Source organism: Aspergillus pseudoviridinutans (genome assembly GCF_018340605.1).
Source record: "Aspergillus pseudoviridinutans IFM 55266 DNA, scaffold_3, whole genome shotgun sequence".
NCBI classification, from domain to species: Eukaryota; Fungi; Ascomycota; class Eurotiomycetes; order Eurotiales; family Aspergillaceae; genus Aspergillus; species Aspergillus pseudoviridinutans.
In genome coordinates this window covers 1,157,880-1,178,450 of record NW_025091283.1, presented here as the reverse complement: position 1 = coordinate 1,178,450, position 20,571 = coordinate 1,157,880, and the positions used below count along the sequence as shown (strand labels likewise).

Below are 20,571 nucleotides of genomic sequence, written 5' to 3'. Positions count from 1 at the left end.
GTTAGTTACTCCGTAGTCCGTACATATGAGCCCATCAACTATATCCATTTGCGGCCAACTGCCCGGTGAGGCAACCAAATCTGTACCTAAGACCCATGTACATTGCATACGTCCGCAGCACTGGCACTGTCTAGTGCCTTAGGTTGCTATGTAGCCATCGTCTAGTCTTCGGGCTTTCGTATCAACTACCTTAGCAAAGACGCATTGTGCCCTACGGCGCAGTCATCGTCAATGCCAGCCCAAAACACGGACACACAAGCCGAACAAGCTGAGGCACGGCACCACGACCTCCAAAATCTCATCGGCAAGTAAGTCCGTAAGGGAAGCAAACTGCCAAGGCTGAAGCACCGCAATCCCCAACCGTCGATCCGAAAGCTACCCAAGGGCTCTCTCTGACTTGAGTCTGGGCTCTACCAAGCGTCCATACAAGAAGTAAATTAATTATGGGTACTTTTTCTGTCCCTTCACGAGCCAGAACAGAGGTACAACGGCGACGCAGGCCCGAAGCAAACCGTCCAGACTTTGCCCTGGACTTTTGTTAGTAATTGAACAGCCGCCAAGGGCCAACGATCCGAATCCCCCAGTTAGCCCAGTCCGTCCTGGAGAGCCAGTCAGAACCGGGCATATATATTAACCCGTAAGTTATCCCAGGCAACATCCAAGACAAATCTGACAAGCAATTTCGAGGACGCAAAAAAAAAAATGAAAATTTCGAATTAGGGAAAGGCGGGGGACGGATCAGCGGTTGTTACATATCCTAAGATACACAAAATGCGCGGTAAGTACTTTTCTTCCGTGGTTATGAAGAATAGACTACGGAGAATTTTTCGGATGACGGATGTCGCATGCGCAGAAGCGAGCATGCAAGCACGCAAGCATAGCTGCCAGAGCCAGGGTCAGTGGTGTAGATGCTTGTGATTGTGGGACTATATATAGATGGATACCTCGAACCGAAGCAACGAAGCGATGCTATTAGACAGTTTCTCAAGACCCGGTCCTACGAGAGGTAAATTATCGGGAACCATCGGCCGACTAAAATAACCGAGCATCTGAACGACCGTCAGCACCCTGTTTAGCTCGCTGGATTATATGTCGAATCCATGGCTATAGTCCATTGGTGCATATGACTTATATTAAAGCGCAGTCGACCTCCCGTGCCACTCGTATGACGAAACCCTCTAGAGCAGAGTCTAAAGTTATTTGTGTGTTTCTGTTTGCGACCTGCGATATACTCTTTCAGTATATGTTGCGAGTTGATCGCTACATTAGACTTATTTAAGGGGATTATGGACCGGGATTGAGACGAGTAGATTGCTTTGGATAAATAGGTGGCAGAAGCTTAATCTACTTACTCCTGACTTCTTCTGCTGGATACAGGTTGTCAATTAGCCAAGCTCGTGTCAGAGCTTCGACGTGCGACTTTTAAGGTATTGAGAAAGTTCAAGGTTACAATGATACCAGGACAGTTACTCATACTCAATCATATTAACATAATGGGTATTGCAAAAGCATAGATTCATTTGCGATGGCTACCTTTTTAACCGTAGTAAAAAACAAACTCGTGTCAGACCCTAATCATCCCAGTCCAAATTTACTCCTCGTGGAGGGTGTTCAAGAACTCCTTGGAGGGCTGAGCAGGCTTCTCAGACTCAACAGGCTTCTGGCCCAGCTTCTCCTTGGAGAAAGCAGCGGCGTAAGGGTTGAGGCGGAGCATGACCTGCTTGTTGCGCAGAGGGTTCTTCTTCTGCACAACGGTACGCTTGGTACGAGCCTCGCCCTTGGGAGCGCGCAGCACGGACTGGATTTCAGAGGAGTTGATCAGGCGGGCCAGATCAGCGTTGGCAACGAGGTTCTGGGGCAGGACGTAGTCCTTCTTGAGAGCAGCGGGGGTGGTGGTGCTGCCGTAGACCTGGTCAAGGGCCTCGAAGGCAGCGGAGGTCCAGACGATGAAGCGACCGAGGTGACCACCGGGGGCGAGCTGGAGGAGGTTCAGGGAGAAGACGGAAGAGGTCTCAACACCGGGGATGTTGCGGAAAGCACGGACGAGCTCCTTGCCGTCAACCTCGGGGTTGTAGACGACGAGGGGACCGCGGCGCTGGCGGAAGCGGCGGTTCCTCAGCTTACCCTTACCGGCGCGCATCTTCTTGGACTTCTGAACCTTGACGAGGTCGGCGCCGGCACCGACAGCCTTGAGCAGGGCAATGGCGGCCTTGGTCTTGGCAATGGCGGCGTTCTCGAAGGTCTTGGACTCAACGACCAGAGGAACCTCGGGGACGTTGGCAACGCGGTGACCGCGAGCGAACAGGAGAGAAGGAACGGAAGAAGCAGCAAGGGCGGAAGCGGTAGCGAAGCGCCTGTAGAATTCGCGTTAGCCATTAATACTCTCGACCATCTCACGAGCGTCTTTTCTTCGCCCACTCGATTCGTAGAGGAGGATTGCATACTTCTGTCCCAGGTTGACCTTCTGGTGCCACTTTCTCCAGACCTTGGTGGGAGCGAACATACGACCGGAACGGCACTGGTTACCGAACGCAGCCTGACCAGCACGGTGAGTACCACCACCAGAGACACGAGGGATACGAGCGACGGCACGACCTGCACTCAGAATAAGTATTTTGTAAAAGTCCCCCATTTCAATTGCTCCCCCAATCGAGCAAAGTTCAACATACCGGTACCCCAGGACTCAGCGGAAGTCTGTTCACCAGCCTTCTCGCTCACGGCATAAGGCTGTCTCTTGTTCTTCGCCATACCGGTGTGAACCTGCCTACAATCACAATGTCAGCCCGATAATTTTCTCTCCTCCATTCCTCTTCCTCGCGCCTTTCTTCTCTCCCCCTGTAGTTTCTGGATTGCGGTAGGCATACTGGACGATATCAGGACGGATGGGCGCAGTGAAAACAGCAGGCAGGGGCAGAGTAGCCCCGCTGGGCTTGCCATCAGCCGTGGCGATAGTGACGGTAGGGCGGGACGCCATTGTTGTCGACTGTGAGCTGGTCGTTGTCGTCGTTTTCGGAGTTGAAGATCGAGTCTCGAGCTCACGATGTGCTGAGGGAAATTTTCGCTTAGCCCGGGCTCCCGCCAGTGGTGGGTGCGAGAAACCCTAAACCCTTCCTTGCCTTTTTTGGTTGGCTCGCTGCCGAGCGCCAAGACATGTCCAGCTGTACCCTGTACGATAACAACGCCAAACTCATCCATTACAGGACTTGCTCTCTCGCTTTCGATTAACGATAATTGGTTCAATAAGCCATCAAGTATCATATCTACATTTGTGGATTCGGTATCCTGACGTTGCTGTTGAGTTTGAACACAACTTGCGATACACGAGGCAATTCTGTGCCAAGACAACAGCAATTTATTGACCGAAAAGGACTTTTGCTTATTATGGTTATGACATTACCCATGAGATCACACGGAATAGCTACGAAATTCTTTGAAGATTACAGAATAATTTGGGCCAATTGCTCATTTCTATTCAAGTATCGCTAGCAGACTCCCGCCTAATGAATAAGCCGCATTTAACGCCAGGAAATGTTCTTCATTGCTTAGGATGGTACAGGAGCCAGGATAGGCAAAGAATGAGATTGACAAAAAAAGGGTCCATTGCAAACTACACTTGCTTGCGAACGGAAACGAAAGTAGAGGAAATGTTTTGTTTGCGTCGAAACTTCTTGTTTTGCTGAGCCGACGTATTTGATCTTTCCATCTGAGAGTAGACAATTGCTTGTCGCCCGAACCAGCGGAACGCAAACACACTCTTTCCAAGAACGTCGAGCTTAAGCGTGGCGGTGGCCACCGTGGGCGCGCTTCCTGTGGCGCATGGCGTTGATCATGCGAGGCTTCACAGCTGTAGCGGAGATGGCGAAATCCGCGTTCTGGCCGACGGTGCACTGAGTACCAGCCGCCATCTGCTGAGCCGCGGTCCATTGACCGTTAGCGCAGCGCTGGAAGGAAGAGCCGTTGATGCAGTTCCAGAGACCCTCGGTGCTGCAGGAACCAGTCAAGGCTCCAGAGCTCGAAGAGGAACCGGACTTAGAGCCACTACCGGAAGACGAAGAAGAGGGTGCGGCGGACACCGTAGGCTTCGCAGGGACCACAGTGGCCGATGTAGGAGCGAAGACACCGGGAGCGCCTTCGGACTCGGCAGGCTCACTGGTGCTGGTTTCAGGCTCAGCGGTGGGAGTAGCAGTAGCACCAACAGATGCGCCAGTGCTGACGCTGACGCCGGCACCGGCACCAGCATGAGTGGAAGAGGAGCTTGCAGCAGTAGAAGAGGAGCTTCCAGCAGTGGAAGGAGAGCTAGAACCGCCGCTGACAGTCCACGCGGGAGTACCAGAGCACGCAGCTTCACCAGCGGCCTGGAGGTTGCTCGGGTTTCCGTCGTACTCGACAACATCACCAGGGTTGGGGAAGCGAATGTCAACGCCCTCTTTGGTGGTGCAACCGTTGATGTTGGCGACGAACATGGCGGGAAAGCTGGAGGAGCGCTTCCCAACCTCGACCTTCTCGGCGACAGGGGCTGCATCGCGCTTGGTGGAGCCGCTGGTGACCGTGATGGGAGCACAGTTCATGTACATCTCACGGTTACCGATGCGGTTGAACCAGGTCCAGGCCAGAGTATATTTGCCGGGCTCAATGCCAGCAGGGATGGTGTAGTTGAATTCGAACGGATCCGCGGCMCCAGCGCCACCCGACATATTGCCGTCCACGTTGGCGGGACATCCACCTTCAATAGACTTGATAACCATCCAGGTGGAGTCCTTGGAAGGCTTGAGGTCGGTGGTCAAACTGACCTGGCAAGAACCACCGCCGTGCGTGGCGCTGCCGGTGAAGGTCAAGGGCATAACCTCGCCGATTTTAGCGATGGTCTCCTGCGAAGGAGCCACGAATGCGTTGTCCCGGAGCTTGCAAGGGAAGTCACTTCCGTCAGCAGCGAGAGGGGAATTGTTGAGGCTCGAGTCGCTGTAGGGAGTGGGTTTGCTCATCTTCATATGAGCTTCGACTGCAGAGGCACCGAGCATGGCAGCAGCCACGAGACCAGACTTGGGGAACATCATTTTGACAAGGGAGTGTCGGTTGTTCGATTTTCAGAATGACAGTTTGACAGCTGAAATGAAGGAGTGGCTGCAAGGCTTTCTGATCGTACCAGACGACTCAGAAATTGTAGAGACTGGAAAGAGGAAGCTTTCTGGGGGTTGAAGTTAGCCAAGGAGGAAATCAAACGCGAGAATGTCTAGAGATTTTAAAAGTCCCCAACAGCAACACCTTGTCATTGATAAGACAGTGACAGTAGTCCTGAGGCCCGGCCCCTGTTCGTTTGCTCCACAGAGACCAACAATAGAGACCGATCACAAGGACATTGTAAGAGACAAGAGGAGAAGACGTTGAATAGGAGAGCAGGTAATAGAACAATACCTTTGTAGCGATCTCAGAAGAATCAGCGAGACCGTTCAGATGTCCGAGAAAGGAAAGCTTTGTGTAGTTGTCTGACACTTGTGTTTCTCTACTTGCAGGAAAAGGAATGTAGGGGTCTGCCACAGGCAAAACACCAGAGTATCTAAAAGGAGTGAAGAAAAGAAAGACAGGAACTGGCCTGTAAGAGACTGTCGAACAGTGGTAAGTCTGAAAAACCGAAGCGCTCAGCGATATGCGGGAAGAAAGAATGCGAAGAGAGAGCATTTCAGGATTATATAGAAGGCATTCACCTCACTGACTACCGTAGTGGGGTTAGACATCAGCTGCCAGTAAGCCGATGCGATGAGAGCAGTTCCACTTGGTTGATTTCATTTTTTCTACGAATCTCCATCTCTGCAGGGTTCTCGAATTACTCAGGTCCAACAATAATCCAGCACTGTCGAAAGGCACTACCAAGTAGCCCCAGGCGTGCTACTCCGTACTGCCGTACAGAAAGAAACATCTGGATCCTCAATGGATGCAACAGGGACAACCTGAAACATCTAACAACGGCGAAACTCCACTCGCACATTTTGTTCTGTCGATCTGTAGAATTGAGGTACGCAGCGGTAGCATACGCCACCGGATTGGAATGCTCAGCCGGGCCCCTCTGCTAGAGACGCGCGCTGAATCGACCTGAGTGGCTGTTTGGATTTGCCAGGGGAGAATGTGCATTGACGCATTGTAGCGATTCAGCGATCAGAATGCCGACGGCGCCAAGATACCGCAGGTGCTTTTGGAGATGGATGTCGCACCATTACCCAAGTGCATCGTACCTGACCTTAGCTGGAGGTGCACATTGGCTGGGGACATTTGGCTGGTGGGCGCTTTGCGAGGTCAGCGATGGCAAACAGCGGATCGACGGCCAATCAGATCGAGAGTGGATGTATCTTTGCCTATTGTTGATGATCCTCCGTGAATTATAGTTCCTTTTGAGACGGAGTCAGTGGGACAATATCAAGACAATGATATTATTAAATAATTTATTGTCTATGGTGAGGTAGTATTTGTTACTGATACTTATTCAGAGAAAATATGTCAATGGTCAATGGCATTGAAGCCAATCTCGTTTGACCAGCGTATAGTGGATAGGTCGAGTGAATCAATATCTGTTCATTTGACAGGATACACTTGGCAACCAGCGCTCCAAACCTACATGAATCTGCAATTCTGCCTAGTGCCAAAGAGATTATTATTGATCACTCAAAATCAGGCAATTACGTCGCTGGGAAGAGGAATACCTCTATTGGCCACTCTACAAAGCCGTGGTGGATGGCACCATCTGATACCAGGTAGTTTGCACATCTAGCTCTCTACAAGATGTCTCACTTTCCTCAGGCCACGGGATAGAGTAGTATCTGAAAGTTATCAGATACCCAGATAGAGTACCGACGTTGCACAGAATTCAATTGCCCAAACGCTTGGTCGGCATATCCTGGTCCTAGACGGTAGGCTCTCAATGGTGCGGCTTAGCGCCTTCTGACGTGGACTCGACTTTCCAATGTTAACTACAGCACCATGGTCTGCAAGTTGATGTCATTGGTCACAACTTTGGCTTGGCCAGCAGCAAGGACTGATCATGATCAAGATAATACTTACAAAACACTAGATCGGTCGACAGGATAGTAGTATGTATCTAGAAATTGAATGACCAGCCTCCTCTTCCAGCCATGGATCAGTTCTCCGCATCTGACCCATGATGCGAGATTATCTGGAACCAACCGACGGGAAGTTTCAAGGGATCACAGATTCACAAGCATATGGAATCAAGTAGAAATTAATACCAAGAAACACATCTCGCTTAAAATTAGGCCATGATCAAGCGAAAGTGGTGTTTCAAGGAGTCAGGTTGCTCATATTGGAGACTCAAAATCGCGACCGATGAGCTTGTGGAGGCTTGGCAAGTAACCTCATGTTTCAGATTGATGTTTCCAATTACCGTGTGGTTCCTTCCCGCCGCTTGTTGCCGATGACTCGGTACTTGTTCCCTCGCCAAGGGAGATTTACTGTGCTCAAGAGGGAGTGCCTGGTAAAACTGAATGCAACCGATAAAGTAATGGGTTGCTATCTACGTATTTAGCGAGATGATCCGTTGACTGATCAGGTCAGATGATGGAGTCTCGATGCGAACAGAATATCTAAGGTAGGAATGGGTGTCGCTCCGCTGTCAAAACTACGGTAAGGTATTTTGATAAGACGGGTCCAGTTCCCTGAGATGAGTTCTGCACAATCGGGCTGCAGAGTGCCTTGTGTGACCAGCGGATGTATCATTTGCATCGCGTCGGGTAGGTAGGTACCACATGGACTTTGCAGCCCATCTACCTGTCTGGTACGGTGTCGTGTTGTACTATCCTGTCCACTTCCATTTATAAGAATCCAGCTGGCAAGATAAACGTGGTACTTTCCACTCGTAGGTTCATTTCAACTCGGTTGGTGATAGGTTTCAGCAGATATTAAGGTCGACACGCTACTTGGGATTAATCTCTTCGCCTTTCATGTGATGTGGAGTTATGAGCTCCCTAATGTCACCTCAGGCCATGAGCCTGGTACGTTCCTGGGCCTAGGCATCAGTACAGCGTCGAGTAGCACTGATTTGGCTGGCAGGGTCAAGCTTGATCAGACTAGTCACTGAGCTGTCCCCAGCGTGCTCGTCTGTTTCAGCAGCTTCGTCGAGGTGAGAACTCAATTGATACATTGTCAAGTGGTCCCATAATCGAATGTTCGGCACCGTTCGTATCCAATGTCTTCAATTTTCCTGGTGAAAGTGAGCCAAGCTCCTAGACTCGTCTAGATCTCAAGGTTCTGTTTGAAGATTATTTCGTCCGACATTGCTGTGGATCAGCTCAGCCGTTTTGTTAACGGTTTGACTGTCCATCAAAATGTTGCATTCAGTCTTTAGGTCATGAAGTGCTGGAGCTCTCGTGGACCATGCACTGTTCTTTGATAGAACTGATTCTTTCCCTTGGACGCTCGTTGGGAGTAGCCGTAACTTCAATAGACCACCATAGCTGAATGCTAGGATAGCAAATTAGCTCGATGGAGTCATGTCCCTGTGTAGAGGAAGAGCAATCATTTCTTCCCTTTCTTTCGACCCTTTTCCGCGGCCCCTGTAGACTCCTTGACGAACCCACCCTTGATCAATGCATCCCGACCGACGGCGTTGATGATTCGAAACCGGTCCGGCCCAAGGAGAATCCCACCGTACCATCGCGACACAACGACAATCACATCCCACACATCCATCAACTGCATAAGGTGGAGCAATCGCCCACCCGCAGCCGTCTCCCCGTCATCGTCGCAGTCCTGCACAATCATCTCTGTGGACTCGCCCTTCCCGTTGGCCGGTCTCTGTTGTCTAATACGCCAAGCGCTGATATTGTGCGTCGCAGCAGCAACCTTCTTCTCCGTCGCCAGAAGATGATCCAGATACCCCTGAGCCTGCTCCAGACTGGTAACATGCGCGGCCCGTCCCACAAACACCGATTTCTTCTCCGTCACCACATCCGACAACACCCAGTCGGGGGGACTGTCCAGCCCAAATGCATCTTGCAGTGAGAGGGTCGCAATATCCTCTGCGTCCAGCGCGGAGGACTCCCTTGTCTCTGTCTCTGCTCCCTTCTTCTCGCTGTCCTGGTTCGTATTGCTGCTGCTGCTGTTGCCGCCCAAACTGAGCTCTTGGAACGCCTCGACCGCTTCGTTGATGACATCAAACAAGCAAACAGCGCCGGGCTGGTATGTCCTCCCTACAATATCCTCCAGCACATCCACGGCTATTTTGCCCTCACCCCGTGCACCGGTGGATGCCGTTCCGAGAATTTTCGGCGGGGTATCCGGGTATGACGCATCGAAGCCGAGGAGAAAGGATAGATGGGGGTGATCGGGGATTTGCAGTTTGACCGTAGTGCTTGACAAGTCGCCGGGTCCGGAGCCGCCCAAGTCTAGCGTTGAATTGGCTGTTGTCGCCGACACTGATGTTGCTGCGCGGTGTACGGTGATGGTGTCGGGTTCGTAAATCGCATTGATGGCTTCGATCTCTTCGGCGAGGTCAGTATTCGGAAGCGATCCAAGCTCTGATGTCATTATGTCCGTAGCCTTAGGATGAGGTATCTAGACAATTGCTCGAGGCGTATAGACCATGGGTCGTAGTTTTCATGGTGAATCAGTTCGCAGTCGGATGGTCACATGACGTGGCTCGTGAGTTTGAGATAGCTTCCACTCTGCAATTATTAAAGCAATTAGGGATGATTTTTCGGTGACACTATACGCAGAAACTGTGTTCTTATTTTGACTTCATTGCATATTAAGCATTTTCAAACCAATGACGCTCCTTTAGAGGGGATGGTAGTGGCCAGTTCACAGTTGTTTTGGCATTGCATTTACTCCGCAAACATATATTTTGGTGTAAGGGTAAGGCACTACGTCTGCATAACATGCTAATATCACTATTATCAAGGATGACTTGAGCATGGCTTTATGAAGGAAAGTATCTCATAACTGGGCTCTTATCTCTTGACTAATACTGAAATTGCTCAACCAAATCGCTTTGATGCTATCATAAACAATCAACAACCAATTCCCATCATATTTCCCACGCCTTCTACCTGCAAATTCCTGAACTTCTGCGATAATTCCTCAGTATCATCCAAGCCATCCAGATCCTTCCTTTGCCAGAATGCGCGGAAACCCTCCACTAATCTCTTGGTAATCACCGCCACATCCTTCTCAGGCATCGGGGCAAAACATAGGCGGAAGTACTGCCAGGCTTGATCCAAGGCCTTCTCTGAGGGCGCAAACAAGTCGCCAGGAACCATAAGACACATAAAGGGCTCCTGTGTCATGTGCACCCACAACGCCTTGGACAGCGTTTCGGGCGAGTATTTCTCATACAGAGGATGGGTATTGAAGAGGACCTTGATCCAGACAAACATCCCCCCCATGGGCCAAGTGAAGTCATACAATTGAACTTTGTCAATCACTTCCCAGCCACTTTCCTCGCTCGACTCGGAGGGCTCTGATTCATTGCCTTTGATGACATACTTGCCTTCTTCAAGACTGATGCACATGGCCTGCATGCGCCGCTCATATGATCCTCGAAGGCCCTCAAGCCAGCGAACCCAGCCATCCATCTTCCAGCCTGATTTGTTTTTGCCTTGGGGGCCACTGACATCTTCATCACCTTGTTGACCTAGGATCATCCCCGACACCATGGCCTGGACAAAACCGGATGGGAATTGTGTCGAAGTCTCAGTGAGACGGGTGACCCTCTCGATGACGGCAGGCTGTGCAGTAATCCAACCCAAGCGGCAACCAGGCGCAATGGTCTTGGAGAAAGTGTCCAATCGAATGACTCGTCCATCTGTATCTAGAGACATAAACGATGGCACAAGAGAGTCCAAAAACGGGTACCCGGACGATTTTCCGTGAGCACTATAATTTTGCGTGGTAAGTGGCTCGTCAATGGGTGCGTTACGGTAACGAGCTGCCATTCTTTGAGCTGAGGGATACTGCAAATTCCAATACGGATCGTCCTCAACGATGATAACGTCGTACCGCTGGCATAGAGCGTAGATGTCTTTCCTGCGATCGACTGACATGGTGCCTCCCGTAGGATTTTGACCAATCCTGCAGCCGCGTGAGAAAGAGCGGAACCGTTAGGTGCATCGCCTGCACCAAGTATTGCAAGGACCAATAACGATCTTGACTGTTGAACTTACGTGATGGTGTACAACAAATGAGGACGACGTCCTTTGCGGTAATCCCAGTTCTCGAGAACATCGGCCAGACCACCTTTGCCATATGCCAATATACCTTGGGCATCCATAGTGACCGCGGCTATGTTGAGACCACGAGGCCGAGCTGTTTGTATGGCATTCATGTAAACAAACTCCTCGCAGACGATGCCTTCGCGTTGTCGAATCGGGTCCCTATCTGGAGCCCAAATGTTTGTGAAAGTTTCGATAACTTTGTTGAATCCATCGGTCGCACCGCAGCTGAGCAGAGTTTCTGGACCTCCCGCATACGGCACATTGGGGTGTAGATGCTCCCTTGTGAAATTCCGAACGAATGATGCCATAGGAGGTAATCCCTGTGCCGTGCCATACTGCAGGGCAGTGGTGATGTCGATTTTCTTTTCCAAATCGTCCGTTTTGCTCTCTTTGGGGACAAGCACGCGGGTTAGCGAATCTGTACCTTTCTGCGGCGCCGATTTGCCGTTGTCCGGGCTAGGATCGAGACGCTGAGGATGAGCAACGGCAGCTTCTAGCGTGTCATACGGGAAATATGAAGCGTGAGGCATGCCTGGAAGATATGAGTCAAATGTATTGATTAAACTATATTATCAGAAAAAGCTCGCCCTGCATACCGCCAGAGAGGTTACCCATGCCCGGGATGACATAGTACTTGTATAATCTCTTGAGATTACTCGACTCACGCCGAACTGTAGTAGAGGAGAAGTGGTGCGACAAGTCCAATGGAGCGGGCAGCTCCATTTGCTTCAACCGAGCCATCCTGAGCAATCAAGTCCTTTCACAGCGACTTGATGGAGGAAATAGTGAATCGGGGAAAAGAATGGCAGGCTCCATGTCAACCGGGGATAAGAATCAGGGTACCCTGATAAAGGGACCATGGATCCTGCCCGTTATCTCCTTCTAGTCGACTACTGGAGAATCATCATACATGTCATGATTGATAAGCAGCGTCAACGGCTAGATAGTGGGCCATCCGGGGGCGCCGTTGCTGGCTCCCTGCCTCTTGGCCTCGGCAAACCCTACGTATTCTACCTACCTCATCTCTCGCGTGCGATTGCTAATCCGGCGAATTATTGGCCAGAGGACGGTAAAATATGATCAGCCTAAAGAATATCCACGGAAGCTCACGCGACGCTCGATTTGAATGAACAGTGGTCCAAGTCAGATATGTGATTACCGCTGTCGAATTGCGGGGCGTCAACGGTCAAACAAGCATGATAACACCACATCGACAATTAGATAGATGTTAGACTCTACTTGGCGGATATCTAACCAGTGTTTGAGGTGCGGCAATGGTCGGCAATTGTGTTACAACTGCATTGTGCTAAGAACGATGCAGATCTGGGGAAATCAAAAGCTCCACATTTTCATATGTTGATTGTCATAGTACCTGTCTGCATAAGTCAATCTGTATATACTCCGTAGTCTCCCCAGTCCTCTACAGAGAGCTATTTTATCCTTCTTCACCAGCGAATAACACCACTGCTCCCCAATCGTATCCGAAAATCTTGCTTTGCCACCTCCAAATATCTTTGCGCCACGAGCTTAGATAATCCTGTGTGATAGGCTCTTCTCAAGCCAGCTGACAGGGTGATGACTAAGGCCGCTGTCGATCTTCAGTGGAACAATGGCATCCCCATCTTGCCTGACTCTCACCTTGCCATCGTTCTATCCTTTGGATAACCCAGTATACCCTCATTATCATCTGTAACTTTGGAGGACATGCCTTTCTGTCCCGGAAGAGAATGAATGGTGCTTTTTCACTGGCTCTGAAAATCATTCTTTTTACTACTAGTCGTCTTGACCCCACTCCGGCCATCTTATCGGTTTAGATCGATTAGCCTTCTCTTTCCGCCGCCTCCCAATTTTGATATTGATATCTGTCGCTGGCTTGACATTTGTTTTATAGAGGCATCTCACAATGATTGGTGAAGGTCCGGAGGACGGTTTCCGAGTCTATATTCCACCAGTTGTCGACTCCGAGAATCGTGAGGCAGATCCCGATGCTTCCGACGACTGTTTGCTCCCTCGAGATGAAGAGACCGGCTCCAGTTATGTTCCCGTCTGGTTACGGGAATCCTCCAAGTCGTTTCGCTGGGGCTGGGTACCTCTGCCTATTCGAAAGGTTGGACGCGCTACTGCGAACTGGGTGAAGGGCCCGAGTCCTCCACATTCGCTGCTGCTGAAACCGCTATTCCCGCAAATCCAAGAGCTTCCGGTCCGGTATCTGGACAGATTGTTCCCTAAGCGGAAGCACAAGATCTCTTTACTTGTGCTCCTATATATCGCTTGGTTTACGCCTTGGACCATTGTTCTGCTTCACTCTCGCTCGGCTGGCTACATCGAGGGATATGGACGACCGCAAACCCTTTCGTGTTCGACGACCTTTTGGTAAGGATTCTTTGCTTGATATGTGTTTAAGAGCCTGTTCTGACTACCTACCAGGGAGCATGGAAATGGATGCGGTCTCAACGGGAACGATTGCCGTCCGTTTTCTGCCTCGACCGTTGCCTTCCGCTGCCCGGCAAACTGCCACGATGTCAAATTGTTGCAACCTCACACCGTTGGCAACCAGACCTACAGCTACCGAGGACTAGTCGTCGGAGGACCACAAGCAGATTCGTCCTTGCCCGGTGTTTACCGAGCCGATAGTTTCGTGTGCCAGGCCGCTATCCATGCTGGTGTCATTACGAACGCAGTTGGCGGCTGCGGTGTTGTGAAGCTAGAAGGAGCGGCACACTCATTCACTGCTTCGAAACAGAACGGGATTCAGTCTGAGGGCTTTCCATCAACTTTCCCAAAGGCCTTCAGCTTCGTCGGCCTGGATTCCTCCCAGGCTACTTGCCCACCAGATCCAAGATGGCCTCTTTTGGGCATAACCATTGCCGCCCTCGCACTTCTGTGGCTCTTCTCGACGTCGCCGCCGGTCCTGTTCTTTAGCACCTTTTTCATGCTCTTTTGCCAAGTGGGGTTGGTGTCTGATCCGCCGTCGATTCCCCAGTTCGCCGACCTTGTGTCCACTCTACTTGCGCGATTATTACCAGCATCGTTTGTAGTCTACGTGCTGTTCAAGTATTGCGCGCGTCCTCTCCTAAGGCCGCTTTCTCAGCCAAAGTTCCAGTTGACCAAAACATTCTTGTACTTGCCACCTGCTTTCATAGGCGCTTTGAACAATTACACTTTTGCGAGATTGATTCCGCTGGAGAGACTGACCCCTCATGATATTCAGCGGCAACCGGGAGCGAAATTGGCGCTGGCTCTGGTGATTCCGACCGTGCTCACAGTTATCCTCAGCCAGGCCTGGCAAATCCGCCAGGGTGGCTTGATGCCGCATTATCTCAAGGTGTACTGTACCATGGCTCTCATCCTCCTGATTCTGCTTCCACTACCGGGGCTCCGTCTTCGAATTCACCATTACATTCTTGCCATCCTGCTGATGCCGGGGACGGCATTTCCCACGCGACCGTCGTTGATCTATCAAGGGCTGCTACTTGGGTTATTTATCAATGGTGTGGCGCGCTGGGGCTTCGCATCCATCATTGAGACACCGACAGCTTTAGGAGAGCTACCGGGCTTTGACAGTTGGTGGGGGTCAACATACCCCAACATCACAGATGCGTCTGTCATTATTTCGCTTCCTGATGCGGGCTCGCCTGGGTATCGTGGAAACGGTAACATCACTTTCGAGCTATGGGAGAGGGAACGCATGGCTAAGCTCGATGTCGACGGAGTCAGTGTTTTGGTCAATGACGTGGAACGCTGGCGAGGGTACTTGGATGAGGATAAGCGCGGAGAATTCACCTGGCACCGACATGGACATAATGGTCTCGAGTTGTTGCACGGTCCTACGATTGAAAGTAGCCCGGACGCTGGCGTGGCTGTCACCGATGCGAAGGATGACGGGAAACCCGATGATCTCTTCTTCCGCTTCGCCTTCCTTCGAGGAGCTGAACCGGGCAAGTACGGACCAGCAGGTGTCTGGCTTGAAGACGGGTCGTGGCTCCCACCAGCGCCCCCGAAGGCTTAGATGTGATACCCTTATATATCGTACCTTGGTTTATGATTTTGACGAAAGACTCGGTTAGATGGTACAAACGATTAGATACATTTTGATGATAAGGTTGGATATTAGGCGCTGTTCGGATGATATTCGTTGACAAGATTATGATCTCTTATCCCGCGTTTGATTCTCAATTGATTTCAGTCTATCTCCGCATCTTTTTCAGACAGTCTAGTAGCAGTATTCTCGTCATACATCTATTCATCTACTTTCGTAGTTAACTTTTTCAAGCACAACCAGTCGCAGCAGCTCCCACTTCGGTCGGATAAACCGCCGTCTGACCCGGCTGCTCACACTGGCAACTCACGGTCGTCGTAGGAATGCCCTCGCTCGCACAGGCCGCCGGCGAAGTAATGCAATACTCAGCCGTGGAGGTGGCAGTGGTCATCCCAGCAGGACAGTTACTCGACGGCATGCAGAAGGTATCCACAGTCGACCGTCCAGGCAGCAGGGTCATACTATACCACTGATCCCTGGCACAGGAGCACGACACAACTATCATTCACATATTAGCCTTGCCTGCCTTTATCATCCTGCGCCCCCGGAGAAGGCGGAGAGGAACTCAAAACTCACCACTAATCGTCGTACTGGTCGTCTCACCCGCCAGCACACCCTCATACAGCGTCGAAGTCGCCCACGGGATCCCGCCATTCGAGCACTTGGTTGTAATCCAGCTCGCGTCAACGGGGTAGCATGTCGAGGCCTCTATGCAGTGGCCTGGGTGCCAGACGCCTGGGAAGTAGCCCGCCGAGCAGGAGATTGGGGGCGGCGCGCTGTAGCAGTAGGAGACCGGGGTGCCCATTGTGCAGTCTGTGGTGTGGATGAGGCTGGAGCCTGGTCCGCAGGTTGGGGTGGAGGCTGGGGCTGTGGTGATGGGGGCCGCTGTTGTTGTTGCTAGGGTTGTTGGTGTTTGGATTGGGGTGGGCGATGGAAGGGTCGAGGCCGAGACCGAGACGGCTGCGGCTGCGAGGAGGAGGGAGAGGATAGCTGCGGTCATTTTGATGGTGTTTGGCTTTCTTTTTTGGGCTCCTGAGTTGTTTGGAGTGATTGTGAGGGAGGAATCCTGAAGGGGAAGCTGTCTTTATAGTCTAGAAAGCTCTATGTCGGGTTTTGTTGACATGGTACAAGGAGGTAGTAATGCAGAGTAGTACCGAGCTATATTCGGCTCAGCCGTTCAGGGCTGAGAAGAGGATGAGTACATCTTTACGAGCTTATGAAGGCAAAATGTCTTAGACATACGGTGCCAGGGCTGTGACAGCACTTCAAGCAAGCTGTCGAAGCCACCCGCTCGACGTTTTGATTGGACCGTTACTAATGTAGGATGGATCGACGGCCAAGACTGCCCAACACAGGATTTGTGGTTGGTGACAGGGCGGCTGGGTGTCTCACTAAAGTCAGCTTGTCACGATGCTCAAATGATTCAGTAAGAAAATGATGATACTATTTTTAAAAGGCCACAGGCCAAGCGGAAATACCGGATTTCTCCAGTCTTGATTCAATTCATATATTCAACAGGACTTATCAGCTCATCGAGCGAATGAACATGACGCTGTCCAGCCACCTCCCTCAGGGACAAAGCGGTAGGTTGCAAAATGTACAGAAAAAGGGAAGAAAATTGACAACAGGAAGAATGGTAGAAAAAGGGGATATCCTGGAAATCAAGACGCGAGAACAAAATCTGATGTTAGTCAACATCCAAAGAGGGACTTGAGTCAGATGTTCGTGCAGAGCTGAAACATCAGGCAACAAGAACAGGGTATCCTACGTAGAAGAAAGAAGGCGTCTAGCTCCTTTGGTGAAGGTGGCCGTGGCCATGACGCTTATGGACATGGTGAACATGCTCTTCTCTCTTCACCGGTGTTTCCGTGGGGACAGTGACAACAGTGGAGACGACCCGTGTGGTGGTGGATGTGGTGGTCGACAACGTCTCTGTGCTACCGGTACCGGTCCCAAGGATGTTGTTCAGACCGTCAACCCAGACGATAATCTCCTGCTCGATATAGACAACCTCCTGAGTGACAGCACTCTGAATATAGGATGTGGTTGAAGTCGGAGTCCAGGTCGAGGTCGGCTTGCTCACTTGCAGGTTATTGCCAAAGGCGCTGGCATGGATCGCCAAGTCCGCAGAGACCGAGGCCACCGCTTCAGTGGCTGCACTGAGCGCGCTGGAGACCACGGAGCTGACGGAGGCCGCGACATCGCTGGCATAGGCGGGCCCCCACTGGACTGCGAGCTTGTTGGGAAGACCGCCGCTAGTCAAAGTCACCTTTTCGTTCTTCAAGGCGGCCGGCATATCGAATGTGCACTGTCGTTGCTTGTCCTCGCTCTGAATATCGAAAACGGCACAGTCCTCAACCTCGCCCGAAGGGTTGGTGCACTGCTCCACTGCCTGCTGCAGGACCCCCGATTCCCAGCCGTGCATGAAGTCGCCATGATAACCAAATCCTGTGGGATCGCCGTTGGCGATAACGAAGTAGCCCTCCTTGTCCTTGAACGCATATGTATCCCAGATGGACTCGTAGAAGAGTGAAACGACGCGTGTCTCGAAGCCCTCAGGACATGTACCGTCCATAACCAGCGAGGGATAGGCGACATGTGACTTGTGATCAGCCGAGTCGACATCTTTGCCGTTCCAGCACGAAGGGAACATCAACTCGAACCGGACGCCGTCGGTGCAGTGCTCATCCAGGTACGTCTTGTTGGGAAGGAAATGGCGGCCAAGAGAAGGTTCAGGATCTAGAGCGTAGTTTAGACAGTTGAAACCGATCGCCTTCTGCCGAAGAGCAGCCTGCGATGCTTGCTTGCCTGTCCATTGCGACTTGGGAGGGTCGGGGATCGGCCAGGGAAAGTCGCGCAGGTATGTATCGCCAGCAATCATGCGGAAGTTGTCTGGAAACGCGGTCACGTTCTCTCCGTAAAGCAAGTAATAACTATTGTCGACGCATCGTGAGCTAGTGCCTGCGTTTCAACTTGGAGACTACACTTACGCGAGCATGCCTCCGACCTGATTGACAACTTCGGCATCACCATTCTCATGCATAAAGTAGAGCGCTGGAATCCAGTACGCGGACTTGTCCTGAGTAACCGCGCACGAGGTACAGCTTGACGCCTTCAAGTCAGCCCCGGTAGCCGACATAGAAAAGCCTATCCAAGATGATCATCAGTACGAAGTGGAGTGCGTACAAGGGCCATCCCACTAACCGCCAGAACCATGAACTGCATGCACGTGGGACGAGGGCTTGCCAGGATCCATGAGAGGGTCGATTCTGGCGAGACCAGACCGTCCACGGCAGGGAAGACGCCAGAAGGCGTCAGTGAGACCGGATAAGGCCAGTAAACCGGTCATGAGGCCGATATGCAGCCTCATCATTCGAGCCATAATAGTCGCGTTTCTAGACTGTGATTTCGGTTTTAATTGAGCGGATCTGATGTCGGATTGTAACGAGAGAAATGGTCGGCTAGAGGCGCCAACAGGAGCAGTGAGTATGAACCAGACACAGAAATACAACCAAAAGAGTGTAAGAAAGGAATGAATGGCCCAAAAAGAGACCGTTCGCGATGTTGATGCCGTGGAAGTCGGGGGTACATGAGCTGCAGGTAGTATATCCGACAACCGCGCAGCAGCCGGCTGGAGATAGTAAATACCAAACATCAACGTCAACAACAACAATAACAACAACAATAGTGGCATAACTTGCACATTGCACATTCAAGGCACAGCGCACTGACCAAGGCCCAGTCAGGAACAAGCCCCACGGTACAAGGGAAGAGCTTGAAGTCGTTTCAACCTAAGTGGTTCATCTCAGGAACGGGAATGTCCCTTGCAGCGAGGGGGGGCAGCCACATTCTCCGCTACATCACGGCCCCACGAGGCGTACCAGGACAATCATAGGTAAAGAGAAAGAGTGATCAAAGGGTATTGGCCAGCTTGAAAGAAGGGGACAAAGTAGAGCAAATGGAAAAAGGTACATACCCTTCTGTTGAGGGGCTGTTCCTATTGGTCTTGTTTTTGTTGTATGAATTCTTGAAGGACGGAAAACCGGATAGACAATTCGATGTAATGTGGGCGAATGAGACTGGAATGCAGGACCTTTCAAAAGTCCTTTATGGAGGAAGTTGTTCGGTTTGAAATCTCGAAAAGCTCAGTTGTACTCTCAGACCAGCCGATCACCAGAGAGGCGTGGAAACGAACGATGAAAAGTGGGAGAAGAAGCAACGGTGCGACAGAGAAAGACTGAAATCCGAAGTGGAGTACTGAAAAGAGTGAACAAGACGACCAGAGCGTCTAAGAATGAATGAATGAATGAATGAAATAATGAGTGAAGGGGGAGCACAAGGGATGGTCGGAGGTCGAGGTAGAAGAAGACGTAGAAGAAGGGGAGGATTAGCCAGGGTCTATGAAGTATGGAGCATCCTCTCTATTAAATAAAGCACCTACGAATAAAAGGAGAAGATGTCTGGAGTACGAATGGAATGAACTTTCAAAGAGCCTAATTCGATTAGCTCTATGGAAACGACTGAGAGTCTTGGGTCTGAGCTTTTTTTTAGTGGTAGCAGTAATAATTTGTAGTCGCTGGCGATATCAAAATCCAATCTCTAGATATTAATGAGCGGCATAACCAGAGCCTTAAGCGAAGACGTTTACCAGAAAACCTTCCATCCGTCCCGTGCGTACTCTGTAGGTACTATTATTATTATTATTATTATTCTCAAACTCACCCTTTCTTTCTTGTCTTCTCCTTGAGCAAGAAGTTTGAAGACAATACGTGGTCGTGCTTGGCCTGGGACTTGCTAAGAGCCCAATAGTCCTCTGGTGTTTGACCAGAGCGACAATCACCCACACCAGAGTCAAATCCACACTATGATAGGAAGATCGTGTATCATGGCATCCACTTGACCAAGCCTCCAAGCTGCTCAATAATACCTATCAATGACTGGCGACGCAGACTATCGCCGATGGGTTCCCAACAACCGGGCGCTATCGAGGCGCGGGGGTTTGGGAAATGGGATCGAGGGGCTCGAGGGGGGCGCGGCTGGGAAACTGTTTCTGAGGGTTAAAATGATGCGAAGATCGTGTTCAGCGGGTCTTTATCGATGAAATTCAACTGATAAACTCGAGATGATCAAACAGAATAAAATTAGCAGGATGATTTGAAACAGATACACATGCGCATTATTGGTGGTTGGCAAGGGCGTTTCATGACACTAGCAGATGCTCTCTTACCTGGATAACMAACATGCTAACAGAGCAGACAGATACTTGAGGGGCCAAGGGAGGCTGCGCCCCCGACGGTGTCTTAAGAGATATCCACC

At 50.9% G+C, this 20,571-nt stretch overlaps 7 protein-coding genes across 7 annotated transcripts; 1 reads left to right on the top strand and 6 right to left on the bottom strand.

The window, feature by feature from the left end:
- Positions 1–1,591: 1,591 nt before the first annotated feature.
- On the bottom strand, positions 1,592–2,974 carry Asppvi_004157 (60S ribosomal protein uL4; the record flags this gene model as incomplete). Its single annotated transcript, XM_043300113.1, has 4 exons — positions 1,592–2,354; positions 2,445–2,595; positions 2,670–2,764; positions 2,865–2,974. 4 exons carry the CDS (start codon positions 2,972–2,974, stop codon positions 1,592–1,594), a joined length of 1,119 nt encoding a protein of 372 aa, XP_043156048.1.
- A 799-nt stretch (positions 2,975–3,773) lies between these two features.
- Asppvi_004156 (lytic polysaccharide monooxygenase AA11 family protein) lies at positions 3,774–5,054 on the bottom strand (the record flags this gene model as incomplete). The annotated part of the gene is made up of 1 exon (XM_043300112.1): positions 3,774–5,054. One exon carries the CDS (start codon positions 5,052–5,054, stop codon positions 3,774–3,776), a length of 1,281 nt encoding a protein of 426 aa, XP_043156047.1.
- A 3,466-nt stretch (positions 5,055–8,520) lies between these two features.
- Positions 8,521–9,531, bottom strand: Asppvi_004155 (IMPACT family protein; the record flags this gene model as incomplete). The annotated part of the gene is made up of 1 exon (XM_043300111.1): positions 8,521–9,531. One exon carries the CDS (start codon positions 9,529–9,531, stop codon positions 8,521–8,523), a length of 1,011 nt encoding a protein of 336 aa, XP_043156046.1.
- A 482-nt stretch (positions 9,532–10,013) lies between these two features.
- Asppvi_004154 (putative aromatic amino acid aminotransferase) lies at positions 10,014–11,957 on the bottom strand (the record flags this gene model as incomplete). The annotated part of the gene is made up of 3 exons (XM_043300110.1): positions 10,014–11,073; positions 11,166–11,748; positions 11,813–11,957. The coding sequence occupies 3 exons, from the start codon at positions 11,955–11,957 to the stop codon at positions 10,014–10,016; spliced, it is 1,788 nt and encodes a 595-aa protein (XP_043156045.1).
- Positions 11,958–13,119: 1,162 nt separating this feature from the next.
- On the top strand, positions 13,120–15,225 carry Asppvi_004153 (LCCL domain-containing protein; the record flags this gene model as incomplete). The annotated part of the gene is made up of 2 exons (XM_043300109.1): positions 13,120–13,589; positions 13,644–15,225. The coding sequence occupies 2 exons, from the start codon at positions 13,120–13,122 to the stop codon at positions 15,223–15,225; spliced, it is 2,052 nt and encodes a 683-aa protein (XP_043156044.1).
- A 259-nt stretch (positions 15,226–15,484) lies between these two features.
- Positions 15,485–16,255, bottom strand: Asppvi_004152 (uncharacterized protein; the record flags this gene model as incomplete). Its single annotated transcript, XM_043300108.1, has 2 exons — positions 15,485–15,753; positions 15,832–16,255. The coding sequence occupies 2 exons, from the start codon at positions 16,253–16,255 to the stop codon at positions 15,485–15,487; spliced, it is 693 nt and encodes a 230-aa protein (XP_043156043.1).
- Positions 16,256–17,041: 786 nt separating this feature from the next.
- On the bottom strand, positions 17,042–18,637 carry Asppvi_004151 (DUF1996 domain-containing protein; the record flags this gene model as incomplete). The annotated part of the gene is made up of 3 exons (XM_043300107.1): positions 17,042–18,188; positions 18,246–18,402; positions 18,460–18,637. 3 exons carry the CDS (start codon positions 18,635–18,637, stop codon positions 17,042–17,044), a joined length of 1,482 nt encoding a protein of 493 aa, XP_043156042.1.
- Between the last annotated feature and the right edge of the window lie 1,934 nt (positions 18,638–20,571).